The 20605-nt window shown below is 37.6% G+C and overlaps 1 protein-coding gene across 3 annotated transcripts in view; it reads left to right on the forward strand.

Moving 5' to 3' along the window:
- The window catches only part of TDP1 (tyrosyl-DNA phosphodiesterase 1), a 43578-nt gene that overhangs the window by 16266 nt on the left and 6707 nt on the right, over positions 1-20605 (forward strand). For 2 of the 3 annotated variants that reach the window (XM_027673316.1, XM_027673322.1), the window contains 4 exons: positions 1940-2006; positions 6867-6974; positions 8051-8153; positions 15772-15886. In XM_027673316.1, the coding sequence (XP_027529117.1) occupies positions 1940-2006; positions 6867-6974; positions 8051-8153; positions 15772-15886 (393 nt within the window). Of the gene's footprint in view, positions 1-1939; positions 2007-6866; positions 6975-8050; positions 8154-9607; positions 9849-15771; positions 15887-20605 lie in introns of those variants that run through there. The other variant, XM_027673328.1, reaches the window with a different exon arrangement.

Below are 20605 nucleotides of genomic sequence, written 5' to 3' on the forward strand. Positions count from 1 at the left end.
GGCCTCACTGACTGTGATCAATGGCACAAAGGCCAGCAGGGGGTCAGCCACTAGTGGTGGAATGTGCCAAGCACTGATATTGGGGTCATGCATTAATATCTTTATTAATGACCTGGATGGTGGGGCAGAGTACACCCTTGGTGAGCTTGCAAATGATGCAAACTCAGGAGGAGTGGTTGATGTGTCAGATGATTGTTCAGCCACTCAGAGGGGCCATGCAGGCTAGAGAAATGGGCAGACAGAAACCTCATGCATTTCAACAGAGGGCAATGCAAAATACTATGCTGGGGCAAGAGTAACCCCAGGCACCAGTGCACACTGGGGTTGACCTGGGGAAAGCAATTTTGCTGAAAAGGACCAGGGATGGTCACTAAGCTCAAGGTGTACCCTTGTAGCAAGAAGGCCCATGGCACCCTGGGCTGTGTTAGGAAGTGCATTGCCAGGACTTTTCCTCTCTATTTAAACACTGGTGAGACCAAATCTGGAGTGCCGTGTCCAATTGTTGACTTCTCAGTACAATACAGACACAGACATACTGAACCAAGTACAGCAAAAAGCCACAAAGATGAATAAGGGATTGGAGCATCAATCATACAAGGAGAGGCTGAGAGAGCTGGATGATTCTTCATCCTGGAGAAGAGAACTTTCCTGGGAGGTCTTATCAACATGTATAAATACCTGATGGATGCAAAGTAGAGGCAGACACTTTGCGTGACTAGGGAAAGAACAAAAAGCAATGGACATACACAGAAATCTCCTGTATCTCAATTCATCCTTACAGCAGAAATGTTTCTAATGTTTAAATGAAACAGGTTGCTTGTAGAGGCTGTAGAGTCTCTGTTTTTGAAGATACTCAAAACTTGACACTGTACTGAACAATGTGCTCTGTTCAACACTACTTTGAGCAGGGAGTTATTCTAGATGATCTCTAGAGGGTGCTTCCACCTTCAATGATTCAGTGATTTTTGACATGGTTGAATCATTAAATGCATGTTCCAGTTCCAAGCTGGATGCCCAAGTTCCTGTGAAGTATGAAATAGAGTAGCTGTTGAATTCTTCTAACAGCCGGTGTATTTTGAACCTGGGGCAAGCAGGAGTTGTTTCAGATCTTTTTCTTTCCTCTGAATTAAAGAGTGTTTGGACATATATAGAAACTGCAGCCAGAGAATTTGTAGGTATCTGATTCCCACTGGTAGGTTTAGGGTGTTTTGAATACATCTGGTTGTCTATAGCTCAGTGACTTCTTACTGTAATTTCTTTCATATTGTGAAATAACTTGGTGAATTACACAACTCTGTGTTTGTGCAGTTGAACGGCTCTGTGGGCTTCTGCAGTTAGTGCATTCCTGAGAGTACTAAAGATTTTGTGATGGGTCCTTATGGTGTGTTCTAGGACATGTTGAATACAGTAGGCTTTGTATCATGCTTTTTATACACAGCACTAATACAACTCAGTATGCCTGGCTGATTCTTCTTTATTAAACCTGTTTCAAGAAATCACAACAGGCATTAGCCAAAGGCCAAATCAATACAAATACCATTTCATCAGAGAAGTTCTTGCTTTTTAAAATAATGTTGTTTGGGTGTTGGTAGGTTCTTTTTTCTTCTGAAAGCTGCTTGTTTTATTCCTTCTAGTTTGTATGCTTCTAATCTGTTGATATCAAGTCCTATCCTAACAGAAAACTACCTGCAATTCCATAGCCTCTGTGCATTTTCTCTTTTTCTTAGTGTAAATATGCTGTGTAGTGTTTAGGAACTTGCTAAATTATGAGAATTAAAAAAAAAACCAAACTATATACCATTTTATACTACTGGAGCATTTAAGGACTTCCTGAAAGTAACTCATGAGGGTAGTACAGATAGCTTATTCCCCAACATGCTTGCTGCTTTTAGAATGTCTTTCAAAAAATAAATGTACATGTTCTATTTTGTTCCTTAAGCTGGTGGCTCGCTTCCATACAGTATACAGACAGCACAGAAACAGCTGTGGTTGCATTCCTATTTTCAGTAAGTATAACTCAATTCTTTGGGGTTTTTTGGGGGGTTTTTTAGACTGTATGTTTAAACTGACAATGCTGTAATGTTTGAGTGTTAAAAGCAAATTAAGTGGAAGTGGTTACAAACATGATATTTTTAAATTCCTTAAAATAAAAGCCTTTAGTTCCTTATCTGCTGGGTCTTATCTCCAAAACATAGTAGAAAACATGCTATTTACCTATAAAAAAATTATGCAGAACACTGTTGCTAATGCATTTAGGATTTTGTAAACTGTTATTTAAGTTTTTCTTCTTTGGACTGGAATAAAATACTTCTCTCTTTTATTTTTTTAATTTACAGTTGTATTTCACTTTCCCCACTTCTGCCTCTGTATTAATAGGATTTCAGCTGAGCCACAGCAGGGTTAGGAAGGCTTCTTTTTTGTCGTAGAGGGTTTTTTTATCTTCCGAGTGCAGCAGTCCTGCTGCAAAAATTCTCATTACCTTCTGGTAATATCTTTTGTTAAAGGTGCCTGACATTTTCTATTAAGAACTTCTTTCCATGTGCTGCTAGTTTTGCCAAATTCTAACAGTCTGACATATTCCATGCCAGATGTCTCCCTCAGCCTGAATCTTTAATAACTTAAACATGTTTTGAGAACAATGGGGAAAAGTTGTTTTGCAAAGATCAAAAAAATATTAGTACATCTTGTAACCTCTTACAAGACCACAACATCCCATTCCTTTCATCAGAAACTTTTAACTCTTCCAGGTGGAAGTTGCTCTGGTAAGATAATTTACTAAGTAATAGTATGCTAAGATGCAATATATTCAGGGGACTGAAATAGAATTGCTGGTTGCAGAAGGCATCCCTAATTCTGGAGTGAATGTGATTGCTGCTGTGACTTTGCTGGTTAATGTCCAAGGAATGGAACTCGGACAAAAAGCATGTGAGGCTTTGTCTCCTGCTTTTAAAGTGTTTCCTCTGAGCACATGCAGCAAAGGAAGAAAGCTACAATCACCTTCAAATTTTCAAACTTGTTCAGTCATGATTCAAAAGGTGAGGAAATCATAAGTCTGGAGGTGTTTGTGCAGTCTTAATTTAGTTTCTGTAGTCATATACCTCATGAGAATCTTACTGGAAGAAAGATGTAACCTTTTTTTGGTTAATCTCTTATTTAGTGCACAGAATGCTACTTTAGTAATGAGATTATTAATTGATTAATTCCTGTTCAGTGAGAAAATGCCCACATACCTGTCCCATTGGATGTGCCAGGGTCCTGCTCTGGCAGCAAAAGGGCAAAAGTGATGGGCAACAGATGAAGTAAAGTTCATTTGTTGCATTGGTTGCAGATGACAAGTGGCCCTGCATAATTGCTCTGATGCAGACCCTTACCAGTAATATACAACACCAGCCCTGGAGGAGAGCCTGCATGTGAGTTCTTACCATAGAGCAGGTGACATACAGCAGCTTCTTACCCATGGAATCTGGGACATATGGAAAATAATAGGCTTTCAATAGCATTAAATATAAGACAAGATGTTTTAAAGACTTGCCGTAATATAAAACTTTGAGCAGTAAAGGGATTAGAGAAATTTCTCTTTACCTCTTTACCTCTTTAGGGATTCTACCAGAGCAGAAAGAAAAAAATACTTTTATACTTACAGGTTAGGGGAAGAAATAGCTCTGCTTTACAAGAAGGGAGAGATTAATGGAATTGGAAAATAGTGTTCTATAGTCCCACCTGAAGAGGCAGAACCTCTGTCCCAAGCATGCAATTTTTATAATGTCTGTGGGCTGCTTTTCTCTCTCCTGCCAGTTGAGTGTATTTAACTAACTTGTAGTGCAGCTTGAAATGTAATTTCTCAGAAGAATAATGTGACTAAACTTAACTTAATATTGATTTCACTTTTCTGATCATAGCAAATAATTGCTAGACTGCTTTATAAATTAACTACTGTGTAAATGGTGTAATTTAGAGTTTTCTCTCTTGTATGGTTGCTGTTTTTTCCTTTCAATATTACTAATTGATAAGGAGAGATTTGCAATGCTTAATGATTTTTGTTAATTGCTGCTTTAAAAACAGTTGATCAGCTTTAACAGATGAAGTTTTCTATTCTAATGCTAATTTTAATTGACTTTTAATATTACATGCTTTCTGTTTGTGCAGTTACCTTGTCAAATTTTTATTTTCGAAGAATGGAAGTTGGTTTGACAAGGGTTTGTTTAACAAGTCCATAATAATTGTTGTATTGGAGCTTTCTGTGTTCTTTAGGCCCATAGTTTTGAGAAACATCATCTCAGTTCAAAGAACTCCAGTGTTGTTCCCCTAACATCATAAAAGTTGAGAGAGCATTTACACAGAGGACCTACTGTTCTCTTATGGTTGAGACTAATGGCGTGAATTGTTTTAACTCTGCCCAAGCCTTGTTGCCAGACTCTTGAGATGGAAAACCCTTTCAGTACTTGAAGTAAATGATGGAAGAGGTGGTGGTATATAAAATCAGTTATTCCTGGCTCTGCTTATGAGTTGTGTATGTCTGCACACATTAATTTTCAGGACTTTGTCATGGTTTAACCATGGCCAGCAGCTCAGCACCACACAATCACTTGTGCTCTTCCACCCTCCTCCCAACCCCCACATTGGAAAGGGGGAGAGAATTGGAAGAGTAAAGTGGGAGAACTTGTGGGTTGAAATAAAGACAGTTTAATAATAAAGCAAAAGCTGTGCATTCAAGCAAAGCAAAATGTTCGTTCACCATACTTCACGGGCAGGCAGGTGTTCAGTCATCTCCATCATGCCTAATGGTTACTTGGGAAGATAAACGTTAGCATTCTGAATGTCCACTCCTTCCTTCATCCTTCAGCTTTATATGCTGAGCATGACAGTGTGTGGTATGGAATATCCCCTCGGTCAGTTGGAGTCAGCTGTCCTGGCTGTGTCTCCTCCCAGCGTCTTGTGCACCTCCAGCCTATTTGCTGGTGGGGTCTTGTGAGAGGCAGAAAAGGCTGTCTAAGCACTGCTCAGCGATAGCTAAAACATCTGTGTTAACAATTGTTTCCAGCTCAAATCCAAACAAACCCCCTTACTAGCTAGTATGAAGAAAATTAACTACTACAGCCAAAACCAGCACTTTCCTCTTTTTCTCCTTACATGTTTGTGCTGTCCTGCTAAGGAAAACATGACCAAAATGTATGTTCCACTTTTTGATTTTGAGTTTCCGAAATACTGGTTTCAGTCGGTTGTGATTAAAACAAACTGCAGTTAGATCATTGTAGTTAGTAAATAGAAGTGGTAGTACTCTTGCTAAGACACACTACTTACCTGTATCTGTCAAAGATGATAAGGAGGCAAAAAGGCGATAGATTGAGAGAGTATTTCAGAATTACTGCAGTTAATATTGAGGGGAAAAGTTTGTCCTGGAGTAAGGTAGTGAGGTAAATCTAGAGAAAATCTGTCTTAAATTCCCAGTTCTACTGTTTTTCCTGTTTTTCATTTCTACAATGTTACCAGAGGTACCTAATTATTTTTGTCCCTTAATGTTTGCCTAAACTGTCAGTTGGGAGAGAAAAGCTATTATCAAGGATGGTTGAGTTATGATACAGCCTTACAATCTGTATGTATGGAAAGTGTGGAGTTCCATAGGGGAAGAGAAGTTTAGTTAGCTGGTTCTGTATCATATATCATATCTTAGTTTATTCTTCAGAAACAGACTTCAGTGTGGCTTGCATCAAAATATAAAGATTTCTAGTTAGTGTCAAATGTGTGGAGTGTGTCAGTTCTTGCCCTTTAGGAATACAGGACCAGTTCTCAGAAAGGCTTTTCTTTCTTTCATCAGGGGAGATAGGATTGTTAAAGTAAGTAGGTCTTGACCCATGAACTATAAAACCTCTTGACTTTAACTTCACTAACTGTAAATGTTAGTCCTGAAAGTCAACTTAGGTAAATAATTCCAGCCCTTCCAAGTCAGTCTTCTCAGGCTTTTAGATGAACACAGCACACTTTAAAGGTTTTTCAGAGCTGATTGATTCTTTTCGATTTCCATTTTAGAAGAGAATGCGAAGTTAGGCAAAGAGGATTGTGATAACCAAAACTAGAACCTATTATATTCTAAAGTGAGGAAAGAAAAGTCTCTGGGTGGAAGATGGTGTATTAGAAGCCTTCTTCCTGAATTTGAGTGAGGACTAACAGCTGTTAGTGGAAAGTGCTTGTAAATGCTGTGATTACATATCTGCAGTTATATACATTTATTTACTGTTTGTTTACAGTTTAGTTCTGTAACACTGATGCTGAATTAATCCAGCAATGGCTTGTTTTAAACTAGTTTTTATATATACACATAGATATGATCTCTACTTTCTTAAGCCTTCAAATTTCTCAGCAACTTAGGGGTACAGAAAAGGGAAGAGGAAGAGTAGTGTCAACTATCTATCAGTTGCTGCCTGCCTCTATGTCATGGATAATAAATTGTAATAAACTTGGAGAATTTTGTGAGGTTTAGTTTGGTGCCGAACTTGTATGCTCAAAGTTATAACCATTGATAGCCTTCAAAGAAGAAATATTGGCCTGAAGTTTGGACTTACTTTCTTAAGTGCGAGCTGGAATGGGGGAATGGAAAAACTTGTTAGGAGAATCTGGCACACTGAGGAGAATATTTGTCTGGATTGGTTTTAAGGGAAAAAAAAATCCTACCCTTCTGACTACTAGTAAAATTGGAATTCAGGATTAACAATTCTGTTAAATAAGGTATTTTCAACTTTTGTCTGGGGGAATAAGTGTTGAATGTGACAAATATAGGTAGTGTTACTGGAAACATGGCGCTGTAGTATGGTATTTTTTAAACCTTAAAATAAAACCATACATGAAAAGAATTCCTATTGTTTTTCTAGCAAATGGTCAGCAGAAGTCTCAGGTCGAACTCGTGCTATACCTCACATTAAGACATACATGAGACTCTCTCCTGACTTCCAGAAGATTGCATGGTTCTTAGTAACAAGGTAAACAACTAATCAATACACCTCTCACTTAAGAACTTTTATATATGACTTTTTTGTCAACTGCAAGCCCAGGTGAGTTAACTGCTGTAATCTCATAATACTTCAAATAGTGATATGAATTTTTGTCCATATGTAATAGAGTTTTTTAATGACAGCAGAATTGCGTATATTTTTTGACTCTCAACTTGATCTACTTCATAGCAGATACTGATGAAGGATTAACTACAGCATTGTGCTGAATAACAAATTGAAACAAAAATAATAATAATAATAATGGCCCATCTTCGCGAACGAAGATTTGGGGAAAGGTCTTTTACCTTTCCAGCCTGCGCAATGGATTTTTTAGGTGAGACACAGCCTGCGCTGAACTGAGCCCACCCTTTAATCCTAAGGTTCATCTGCCGGGGCCAAGCAAGCTTGGACAATGGCAGTGAGGTCCTCAGGACGTAGGTTTGTTTAGAGTGTCCTTCTCATAGATGGATGGCCACACAGGGCTAACGACCTCCATCAGGCCAGGAGACCGGGACTTGAACCCGTGGACGCAGCAGTGAAAGTCCTGCACGCTAACCACTAGGCCACCAGGGGTCTCTGAAACAAAAATACTTCTTTGATAAATACTTGTTTTCGTAAGTATATCAAAGAACAAAATGCCTGGAACAAAAGATACTGTTTAACACTCTGTACTAGAATGTAAAATGCAAAGCCACTCTGTACTAAGTGTAACTAGTAATAACTGAGCTAGCCTTTAATCTTCCTAAGTCAAATTGAAGCTATTTACCAATATGAAATTCCTTTCTGACATGTGCAGAGAAGATTCAAAAAGCTGAATTTGTATTGTAGATCTGTATGGCACAAATAGGCTTGTATAATTATTCACATGTGTTGTATGAATGCTCTTTTACATATTGTCTCTGCTGCTCCCACTGTGCTGTAAAAATAGCAATAAGGAATAACACCCAAGTCACTTTTCGTGAAAAGACTGTTCTGATGGAATTTAAGTTCTGCTAGAAGAGCGTTGCTACAGATATTGTTTAAACATTTTCTACTTCACTGATATGCTTTGTTTCTCTTCATAGTGCCAATCTATCTAAAGCAGCTTGGGGAGCTCTGGAGAAAAATGGCAGCCAATTGATGATCCGTTCTTATGAACTTGGAGTTCTTTTCTTGCCTTCAGCATTTGTAAGTTCATAGTTCAAGTACAAATCCTGGAATATGACAAAAATCTGCAAATATTTATGAATACAAGCATGACTGAGTAATCTTATCGGTGGGTTCTGTGTTTCTAGGTTAGAAAGCTAATAGGAAATGGAGTTTATATGAGGTATTTATAGACTGTTTTTCTACACAGCAGATATGGATTTGGTGTTGCTGTGACTTTTGTCATGCTACTGAAAGGCAATAATGTTTTTAGATTGTAACATATACCCTAAATGTTGCTGGAAAGGATGATCAGACCTTTTTCATACTTTTTTAAAATAGGCTGTGCGTGCATATTCACACTGAAGTGAGGTCGTGACTTGAAAAACTATTCCTAATGTTGCACTGATTGCTGTTCTTGCTCGTTCCTGAAATGCATTTGCAAAGTCATGTGACTGTCTCTTAAAACATCAGGTTCCTTATTGAACTATACTTGCTGTTTTTTAGTCCTCCACAGAGTCCTGTGGTAATGGGTCCTGTAAGTTAGTTGTACATTATATTTAAGATAAAAAGCTTCCCTTTTATGCTTAGGTTGAGTTTTGTCTTACTTAGATCTACTACCTGATAGTGAGATGTGAGATTTTGCTTCCTGTGGCTGATTCCTCCTTCTGTCTGGTGAACCTGTTAGTACCAACATGTTATCATCAACAGTTAATCTGTGATCAGAAACCACTCAAACTCCTTCCTGTGTGAAATTTCTTCTTTCCCAGAGAAAAGATTGCAAGTTTCTCTGAAAGAGCGTTTGTTTGCTAAAAGTTCTTAGAAATATTTTTCTGATGAAGAATGTATCTTTCCTAGATAATGTTCACAGATGATCACGTAATGTTCTGTCATTTCTGCTGATTAGTAGTGTACTCCCAAATGAATATTTACTAATGTTATGATATTGTAAAAATGTTTGCCTACTGTAACTGGATAATTGTAATCTCCTAAGATTGCAATATTAAGATTGATAGTTTCTGACTACAGCTAAAGAACTCCTTTATCTCACTCTTGACATTTATGATGAGTTCGCATAGTACTGAGGTTTCTGATATTGTGAACCTTAGAGACATTATTTTCCAGAATGGTTTATGTGGAAGAGAACTTTTAGAGAAAATGTGTTTATCAGAGTGAAACAAGCAAAATCCTATAGCTTCTTATAGTAGGAAGCATTGGGTTTTATATCTCTGAGCTCTAAAAAAAGCAAACATCGCTTGCATAAACAACTAGTAATAACAGAAAAATAAAACATTGAAGCAGTTAGTTACTTATTATTAAGTTAATATAATTAATCCAATTTCTGTACATACAGTGGATCAAAACAACAATAAAAGTTATTTTCACAAACCTGGCCAAGATCTTGATCTCACCGAGTTAGTTGTAGGGTGAGTTCAGATTTGCAGAAAGGATGCTGACACTCTTGCGGTTGTGATAATCATTTTTGTTTGTTCAAGGCCTTTCTTCCTAAAACCTACAACTGCTACAGGCTTAGGCTCTCAGCCTGGAGAGAATAATATATGGTGAAGCTTTGCTGCAACTCAAGATCATGTTTTGGTGACAAGTAAGTTGCTCTACTTCTCTGACTCAGCAGATAAGTGTATTAGATAATTAACCGCCTGATAAGGTAGGTTGGAATCTGGCATCTCAAACATGTCAAAGCAATAGATTACCTTAACATGTGAAACTACATTTGACCCTACCACGAGAGTAGCCTGTCCATGGCTGTCTTCACTCTCTTAATTGTACTGGCATCAGTGCTTAGTGGACACCTTGTGCTTTAAACCAGCTCAGACTGGCCAAAACCAAATTGCACAAGTTTCCGTGAACCAGCTCAACATGATCAGATGAGTGCTAATGTAAGGGAGAAGTAGGAAAGGCAAGTTCAAGGGGGCAGAGTGCAGGAAGGTGAACATGGGATCATATTGAGATAGCCTTCTTTTGGCCTGGTTTTGGAACCATGCCTAGGGAGAAGGCTGGTCAGTGAAGTTTTGGGTGGAAAATATGCATAAATGGCTAGGATCTGGATGAGGATGTATTGTGCTCTGTAAATGGTGAAGCCAAGCCCCCAGATCTCTCCCTTTTTGTCACACTTTATCATATCAAAGGAACATCTCAAAACTTTGCGATCAAAAGCAGATACTGCTTGTGGAAAAGTATGTATGTAGTACAGGCATGTATGTAGTAGTTTATCCCTGAAGATTTCTTGACTTCTGTCTGTGAGCATCTTCTGTCTTCTCTTAGAACTCTGTAAGCTTTTAGCATTCACAGTCTATTCTGGCCGAGTTCCACAACTTAACAATGTCACATGAAGCAGTGTTCTGAAAATTGCTCATTTGATGGTTTTCTTTTCCTGCATTGAAAGAGACAATAACTGTGTGATCCCTAATCACCTTTTCCATGCCTCTCTTTCCATAGACCTTTATCTGTTTCTAGACTAAAAGGTTGTTAGCCTGCTTAGCTGTTCTTAGGGTGGAGATGATTTGATCATTTTTACTGCTTTTCTCTATTTTTTTCCTCTGTATCACTTTGGTTAGAAGGGTACTGAGTGGAGGGACAAAGGTTGCACTTAAGATGGAAATATAATTATGGAGAAACAGATGCAGGTATAAATCTGTTCTCAAGGTTCTCTTCACTAGGTCTGTTGGCCTGCTGTTTTTCTGGCAAAGTGATGTGTAATTAGTTAGCTTCTGATGGTTTTTCAGCAAGTGAACGAGAGAGTTGTTCATGCAGAATTGACAGAAGTGTGACATCACTCTGATATATTGCACATCATGAGAAGGTTTAACTTGTTGTCCAATAAATTAATTAAAATGTATGCAATATAAAGATGCATTGTGGAAGTATAATGGTTTCTCTCTACAGCCCTCACAATTTTTGTTTTTGTGAATTATAGAAAGCTCCTATGCAGGTAACTAGTAAAGTCTGCAAGTGTGCATGAGGTAGTCTTATGTTTGAATCTCAGACCTCAGAATAACAGTACATACTTTGGAAAAGAATAGTTAATTCTTTTCATCTCAGTTTCCTACATATTGATACTTAATTGTAAAGACTGGCAGCCAGAAGAGAAGTTGTCACCTGTCAGTAGTCACATTGTATGGTGCGTTTGGGAGCAAAACAGGGAGGGAGACTGCAGCTGATTTCCTTTCTTCATTGAGAAGTGCCTGCAGAGACACACAAGGAGGTAATCAGAGAGACAAATACAAATACTTGTCTGATGTACATGCAGCTATCTGATATTCAAGTTGCACTGCTTAGCTTGCAAATCTGTCCGATGTATATGCCCCGCAGTTAACTCTGAATAAAAAGTGCTTCTTCGATGACTTGGTCTGGTTGTCACACTGGTTCACTGTGGTTTTAGCATACTGTGTGGCAGAGTAGTCTTAGGTGAAGATAACAGAACTAGGAATAGACTAAAATTTTTAGAAACAGAAAAGTTTGTTTGCAACTAAAGTTATACAAAATACAAACTAGATGAAATGCTTTGAATAATAACTGAGCATTCCTAGGCCTTGAGAGACTCACCATGCTCTAGCTATTGGAATGCTGATTTAACACTGCCAATTTCTGATAGTTCTGTTTCTTCAAGTTGTTTTATCTTAAAGTTAATGACACTTATTCTGGTAGAAGTTCAGACTTAGCATTGTAGAATCACAGAATCACTTAGGTTGGAAAAAGTCCTTTAAGATCATAGAGTCCAACCATTAAAATATCCCTGGCAGTGATGGGAATTGAACCTGTGTCCCAGAATAGAGTGGAGCCTTAATCCTGCACCTTGGCCTGTTTGGCCACGCTACCCTGGTGTACTTGTGTAGCACACACTTAATATTACTCATCTTAAGAACTCCTCTAGCATTCTGGCTTGTGCCTTCTATTTTCTGCTGAATACAAATTTGGAAGTGGATCATTCCTCACCTGCTATCAGTTGACTGCCAGTTTTTGTCTTTTTTTTTAAGATGCTTCCAAAATTATGCTTTGAGGTTGTGTTTTGGCCTGGTGTGCTAATACAGACTCTCAGAAATATGCTGAATGGTTGTTCTTAACATAGCAACAGCTGTTATCATTTACAATTCTAGTGTTTAGGGAAAAATCAGCTGATGCTGACATTGGATCACAAGCTTCTATTGATCAAAAACTGTTTATAGAATTCATGTCCTGTGTTTGAACTACATTTTCCTTTCTATCTCCATTTCTATTTTGTACTTCCTACGTCTACACTCCCTCTCTTTTTCAACTTGCTGTTTCAGCTGCTGGGGGATTCCTTTCCAGAGGCTGAAATAAAGTACATCTTTGACAGGTAAAACATGTTGAGAGAATGCCATCATCTAAAAGTGTAGAGTTCTGGGAAGCATGTTCTAGTAACTACTTTGTTTGAAAAATCTTGAAAGTGACTAATGGAAAACTTTTTAAGTAAATAGTTCCTCCTCATAGCTTCTGTGTCTGATAGGATTGTAAGGTAAACTGAGCTTGAATATAAAAGTTGGTGGAATACTTAAATCTTTTTAAAGATTTGTTGAATATGGTACTAGCCACTCAGTTTTTGAAATATAAGCTCAGAAAAAAACTGAAAACCTACCCATTATTGCTTACCAAGGGCTATCAAATGCTACAATTACATTTAGATAATCAATCCCAGACAACTAACAACAGTATTTCAGATTCTGAAATGCTGTATTTGATGGTAAGTACTCACTGGTAATGAGTTGACTGTGATAATTATAGTTGACTGTGGAGCTGGGCGTATGAACTGAGTCTGGATTAGAGAGCAGCCAGGCATGGTCAGTGAGATCATCAGAACTGAACTGCTTGAATTTTTGTTGAGTTCACATAACTGAACCAGGCACCTTCAATCATAGCTCAACCAAAATTAAGTAGGTTAAGCTCTTTGACTATGACATTAGCTTCCAAGGTAATGTAGTACCCCTTTCTTCTTTGATGTCTCTAGTTTCCCAACCAGGAAATGTTGGGAAATATTAACATTTCAAAATATATTCTTTGAGCATCAGTTGCAAAGCAAAATAAAGCCACGGAGGGAAAAATTCTGAAAGAATAGAATATGGCTGAGGAAAACCTACAAGGCAGGCAGAATTATTTTAGGCAAGATCCTGCTGCTTGTTTTTTGGAAACAGCAGTGAGAGCTGTCAACATTCAGGAAATGCTCAAAACAGACAAAGTGTGTGAATTAGTTCAATTTCTGTGTGAAGACAGACACATGAGTTATTTTTAAAAGCATGTGAATCTCCTCAGAGAGCCTTGGTAAAGAATGTATTCCATAAACTAGACTCTTACTCCAGGGTGTTTTGAGGAAAACTAAATATCTTTTCTTAGATTAGTATTTCCTTAATGGAAGGTCTCTATAGGTTAAATTTTGGCAGACAAATAAAACAATTTAGGGATCAACTGATGAAGTCAAGCAGCATTGGAGGATAGCATCAGAGAAGAAATAAGGCTTTCAGAGGAGAGGAAAATATAACTGCTGACTACTGAGGAAGAACAGGCAGAGGACAGCAAAGTGTGGAACAAGAGAAGAAAACAAAATGCTTGAAAAGAAAGATGCTGAAGTAATAACAAGGCATGGAGTGTAGAAGAAACTAAGCAGAAACAAAAATTATTTCTAGATTGAAAAAAAGGATGTATAACAGGTAAAAAAATGCAAAATGTCCTACAATTAGTGCTTTTTTCCTTTCATGTTGTGTGAAAACACTTCTATGAACTTTAGAGTGAACACATGCTACATAGTTTGTGAAGAAACATCTATATTCTAAAGCAGATTCTTGAACTGACTTGCTAGAACTGCTGTAATACAGCTTGACATTGTCTTTGACAGCTCTCCTTTTTCTCTGTTACTATGCTTCTTGAAAATTAAAGAAAAAAGTATAAAGCTGCATTCATTCCCATGCTTTGTGTGGTCTTGTGAATGTTGGTTTCTCCAACTTAAAATGATAACGTTTGATGATGTAATTCTTCAGTGAAGAAAAACTTGCGGTATTGTATATAGACAGGAATCTCAATTCAGCCAGCATGTATGTTTGAATACAATGGGATTTTTTAGTGGTAATTAAGATACTTCCTTGTGCTATCACAAAACAGTAATGCAGTAAAACTCGGAGTGATGGACCATGGAGCTTGGGTAAAGTGTGAGTTAATATTTGGACATGACCTGGCAAGGTATGCTCGCAGCCCAGAAAGCCAGCTCTATCCTGGGCTGCATCAAAAACAGCATGGACAGCAGGTCGAGGGAGGGGATTCTGCCCCTCTACTCTGGTCTTGAGGATCCCACCTGAAGTACTGCAACCAGATCTGGGACCCTCAGCACAGGAAAGACCTGTTGGAGTGGATCCAGAGGAGGGCCACAGAAATAGTCAGAGAGGTGGAGCACCTCTCCTATGAGAAAAGGCTGAGAGAGCTGGGATTGTTCAACCTGAAGAAGAGAAGGCTCCAAGGAAATCTTATTGCAGCCTTTAGTACCTGAAGAGGGCTTGTAGGAAAAGTGGGGACAGACTTTTAATAGGACCTGTAGGGACAGGACAAGGGGTAATGATTTTAAACTAAAAGAGGGTAGATTTAGACAAGATACAAAGAAGAAATTGAGTATGGTGAAACACTGGCATAGGTTTCCCCGAGAGGTGGTAGATGCCCCATCCCAGGGAATGTTCAAGGTCAGGTTAGATGGTGCTCTGAGCAAGCTGGTCTAGTGAAAGATGTCCCTGCTCAGTGCAGAGGGATGGACTCAGATGACCTTTGAAGGTCCCTTCCAACCCAAACTATTCTATGATTTTAGAAAGAAAAATATAGCTGTTAGTTATATCTTAAAAATAAATAATAAAAACTTGATAGCCTTTAAACTTCTGTTCTAATCAGTTTGTACTTGATTAACAATAGGCTATTTGAAATCTCAGACTTGCATTTGTATAACTCGCTACAGTTGATGAATGGGATCCAACTTTTCTGCAGAAGTGGCTAAGCAATAATGTCTGCCCAAGTTACTTGAATCACTTTAAATCTCTCTTCCCTTGTATTGCATTATAGCCTTTTTTTCTTTTTATCGTCCTTAAACTTGTTTGACAGTAATGCTGTCATTCTGAGTGTATTCTTTGGAGCTTTTATGCAAGCAGTTTCAAATCTTCATTAAATTTTTGAGAGTCTAGGGATGATGTTACCCAAGATATCTGAAAAGCACAGATTTGAAGACTTGTTTCTATAATAAAGGGTGAATTCTAGTGCAGTTCATGAAACACACTGATTAACTAACTAATGTGATCAGGGTGAAACTAAGCAGCAAAGAGAATTCTTAAAGCTTTTTGCTTTAGTTAACTATTAAACACCAAAGGTGCTCACCTAGTGAATATCGAAATTGGTATATGTGTAATGGTCTGAGAAGACAGAGTATATCCATGTGTGAGGCCAAGCCAATGAATGTACTAGAGAAGAGCCTGAAATAGTAGAAGTAAGGGAAGATGAAGACAGGAAGGTGCTTCAGGAAGTATCTAATCTCAGTAATGGAGGCAAAACATTTTGTTTATTAAAATAATTTATTGAGAAAGCGTCTATTCTGGTTTAGGTTTGTCTTTTCCCCATAAACTAATATGTCTGTCTTCTGTATGTTTCCCTACCTTTATAGGGACTGGACAAAGGTTACTTTCATGTAGGAGGAAGAAAGCTTCCAGAAAGGAAAGATTCAGCAACATATTTTCCTGTACCTTATGACCTGCCACTAGAACAGTATGGAAGCAAAGGTGAGGTGTGTCTTCAGAAGAAAAGTGGGTGTATTATACATGAAGCAAACTAATTTGAGTAATGCTGAGTCAATTGAATACTGCTGTGTTCTAAAGCTTTATTTTAGCATTTTTGTGGCATGACTGTATTTGATATGGTATCAGTCCACGTTCTGCTAGTGACTTCAAAGAAAGCAACTATAGAGTTCTTGTTTTAGTTTTTTTCTTTATTGTTGTTTAAGTTTTGGATTAACAACTTCAACACTATTTTTTTATTCCTCTTCTGGGGTTCTTATGTGCATTAGGAAAGTAGATACTCTTTATATAATCAAAATGTTTTTCTGCAGAAATAATGGAGGAAGGAGTGTTGAAAGGGGAAGGTTTGGAAGAGCAGGCACGAGTTAAAAACAATCCTCTGGAAGTGGAGTACTAAGAAAATACCATAGAGCAAATGTGAAAGAATTGCTGCAAATCAGAAGAAAGAAGAGTTGCTTTTGATCCATTCTATACTTCATAGGCTATATTTCATAACACTTAAAGAGGTTTACAAAATCTCAACTTTCTCAGTTTCCGAGACTATCTCTAGAATATACAAATCAGGAAAGTGATAAGGAAGTGCAGCTATGTGGTGATGATGGCTCAAAAATCTAAAAATATATTGAGGATAATAGTGTTGATGCACAACCTGAAATACTTGGTAAAAGTCAATTTCTGTATTTTTGTTCTTAAAGATAATGTCAAAAGATTGTAACTTCTTTTTTGAGAAACCTTAATCTAAAAAAGACTCTATAGCAGAGCTTGAAATAACAGTAACAGTGTTTATAGAAACTCACATCTTTCTGTACATTTTTGAACTAACAAACGATGTGGGGAGAAACGATGTTTAAAAACTAAGAAGTCAGTAGACTTCAATGGAGTCTTATATAGTAAATAAAAGTGAAGACACATTGTTTCAGGGTGATGGAAGTCCCGCAGGAGGATCAGAGCCTATGAGCGTGATGCTTCTTCCTGTGGTTGAAGTAAGAAGGTTTCACCAGCATACTCTTCATCAGGTGACCTGTAGTAAACACCAATCATGAGGTTTCCTTTGTTGGCTTGACCTCCAGTTTTTTGGCCACAAGCTCTCACACACATCACAGCTTTTCAGGCACAGCTCTGTGCAGTCAATCCACTTTTTTATATATAGAGGAAATCCCTCTCTCTCTTCCTTGCCTGTCCCTCCTGAACAGCTGATAGCCATTGATTGCAGTGTTTCAGGTATGTGATTTATGCCCCCAAGTTTCAGTGATATCAATTAGATCACAGCTTTCTAGCTGCACGGTGGCTTACAACTCCTGTTTGTCATCCATGCTGTGTGCATTGGTGTAGAGGCACTTCAGCTGGGCTGCTGATCATGTCACCTTTTTAGAGGAACAAGCCCTAATTCCTTTGCAACATTTCTCGGGTGTTTCCCTGTTGGTTCCTAATGCAGCAGCAGCCTCTGGCTCTTCTGTGTTGTTCAGATCTCCATCCTCTTTTACCACTGAGTCTAGAATAAAGCCCTGCTTACAGTTCTGGCCAGCTTGTTGACAAAGAGGCTCTTGCCCGACTTGGTCAGGTGAATCCCTTCAGCTTCCAGCAAACCTGACTTCTCATCAGTAGGTCCATGATCATAGAAGTCAAAACCTTAAGTATGGCAGCAGCTACATAGCCTAGCATTCACCTCTTCAATATGATGCATGTTCTGTAACTTGGAAAAATGATTGTTCTGCTCTCAAGAGCTTACTACTTACCTAAAAGAAGTCCTAAGTGGTATTTCAGTTTTCCCAGAGAAAAAAATACTGGCTCAATGTAGAAATTATAATAAAAGCTTTTTATGCTGTTTTATTTAGTATAAAACAACTCTGTCCATTTTAGTACTGTTAATGTTGTGTTGGGGAGCAGTGGCAGGGGTTGTGCCTAGGTTACAAGCCAACTACAGGGGAAGAACATACTGCAACTAGCAGTTGTGCTGTAGGATATGTATGCACTGTCTGCTTGTTAACCGATGCTCAAACTGATGGTTTTGGAAGGTTTTTCTAAAAGGTCATACTTACATTTTTTGAAATTTTAAAACAAAGATTAACAATTAGAATTTGTGTGTATTCTTAAATGTGTTTCATGTACTGTCTTCCTTGTGCAAAAATGTACTTCTATAGTTAATATTATTCTTGTTTTAGTTCTAGCATCTAACCTACTGTGTCAGTGAGCTTTATGCGTATTTCAACTTAACGTGAAATTCTTTTTTCCAATGAACTTTTTTCACGTTCTGCATGAAAAACTTACTTCTGTAGAGGACTCATTTGACTGTAGTTCAGGTTTTGTGTTCCAGCTTTCTCCTGTGACATGAACAGATGTCAGAATTCAGGTTGTCTAGGCTTTGGCAGTGGAAGCAAAGTCAGCTGCCTGTGCCCTTTCACATCTCTTTCCTGAATATTCTATTTCAGTTCCTCGGCCTCATTGTGGAAAAGATGTTTAAAGAATTCCTATGTTGTGGGATGGACTCATAAAATAATCTGCCCTTAACAATACAGTTGTCAACTCGCAAACTCTCTGGAGAGTGATATAAATAGATTTATTTTAATAAAGTCTTGAGAAGTAGAAATGCGAGTAATTATCCTTTCCCTAAAGAAACCATATTGACTGATCCCTGTAACTGAAGGAGAAAAGGCTCTGGGGGATTTTCCATTAACTCAGATTCTCTAACCATGGGAAAACAAAGTACACATCACTTTCATATAATCAGAAGATTCCTATTAGGAGCAGGAGGGAGGAGAAGCGAGTGAAATAATGAAGAGATGGTCAGGAAGAAGGCTATGTATTTGCTATGTGAAGTTCTAAGTAGAATATAGGTATTCCAAAGTACATTGTTACATTATATAATAATAGAATTCTCCAAGTATATTTGATCCCTTACTAGAATTTGTACAGGAAAAAACAAAGGGAAAGAAAAGCAGTTTCATATTTTGTGGAACTACTTTAATTGCAGAGATTTTGTCATTCTCTCACAAAGGATTTCTGTCATACTAATTGGTATTTATCATATTGGACAGGACTTGAGCATGAAAACTGTTACAGTGAAGTTAATGCATCTTGAGAAGCAATAAAATAGATCTCAGTACATACACTAATAAACTTATCAGTAAATTATGTAAATAATCTGCCTAGATTCAGCCATAATAATTCATGAGGTTGATCTATGGCCTTTTAACGTCCATTAAGCTCAATAATAATGAAATAATTTGGTCCTTGTCCTACTTTTCTCTCACCCATATAATAGGAGGAAAAAGATACAGAAGTCTTGCCCACCTTTGCCTGGTTTGCCTCATTAGTCAATAGGTTTCATTCTAAAAATCAATTTTAGGCAAAACAGGAAAATAGGATCTCTTGGAGAAACAATCAGGAAGATTTTCTTCCTCTGCTTCTCCCAAAGATTTCTAGAATATAAATTGAGATCATTGTGAGACAGATAATTTCTTGGTTTTGCCTGTTTTTCTCTCCCAGAGAGATGGATTATCCATCACTGAAATGTAATCATAGGCTAAGCTGTAACCACGGAAGGATGTATTGATGTGCTTTAAGATGTCACTGGTAGAGAAATTATGATATATTATCTCTGTGACACATAACATAGTTAAAATTTTCTCATTTCTTTCATTAAAGTTTTCAGCTGTATTTCAGACTTGCACAGAGACATGTTGGACAATATGTGGAGAGGTAAACTCTACCTGCTGCTACCAACCCAAGTCATTTGACCTTCCTGAAGGGAACAAAGAATAACATTTAACTGAGTCTCAAACCATAGCTGGTAGCAGCACTGTCACTTCAAGTTGAGATGAGGAGTTAGTAACATTTTTTCTGTGAGAGAAATCATACCAGAAATACTTTCATGTCAGGTAGCTCATTGTAACTATATATGATGATAAAATAAAACCCAAAAAACCAAACAAACCGACCCATCAAAGCTACTAGCAAACACTAAAGTGCTTGAAAAAAATATTTGTGAATCAAAAAATTGTCAGAAAATAATAATTATATGATTAATTAGCTCGATGAGTCACTGAATCTATGTAAAACATATTGTTGTTTTATTAACCTTCAGTATTTTGGGCTACTTCATCTGGGTTTCTTTCGTATTGAGTTGCACTTAGCTTTCTAGTTACATTCAAGTGTGATTAGATTTCTGCTTAATTGGCTGTTTTCTGCTCTTTTAGGGAAACCTCAGCAGGTGATACATTTCTGAAACATTTCTCTGTGATGTCATTCTGCCAGATTTTAGGTTTATTTATCTCATGTACTTGTTGCACAACTCTCTTTACACTCTCTGCTGAAAAGGGGATGAACTGAAAATAGATCTATCAGCAAAAACTATTGAGTTGACTGGGTTACAAGGCAGGAATTTATATAAGCTTTTTCTGAGCTCTTAGTTCAAAATGCTCTGGAACTTCTTAAACCCTCTGGAGGAGAATCCTATAAAATAGGGGGTAAGTGCATTCTGATAAGTTATTTCTCATTTAATTTTCTCTTAAGTGTATATATTTAAATTGAGGAAAGAAACAGACTGTTTAGTTGATTAATAGTATAGAGAAAACATATGTGTATACAATAAAATAAGACAGGTTCCAACTCAGTCAAGATTAATCTGAAGTTAGAGTGAAGCTACATATTAGTCTCTGTATATACCCATTATATGAATTACATTAGTCTTTGGTTATTTTGCTC

The sequence above is a fragment of the Neopelma chrysocephalum genome, unplaced genomic scaffold (assembly GCF_003984885.1).
Source record: "Neopelma chrysocephalum unplaced genomic scaffold, ASM398488v2 Primary Assembly neopelma1_24, whole genome shotgun sequence".
NCBI lineage: Eukaryota > Metazoa > Chordata > Aves > Passeriformes > Pipridae > Neopelma > Neopelma chrysocephalum.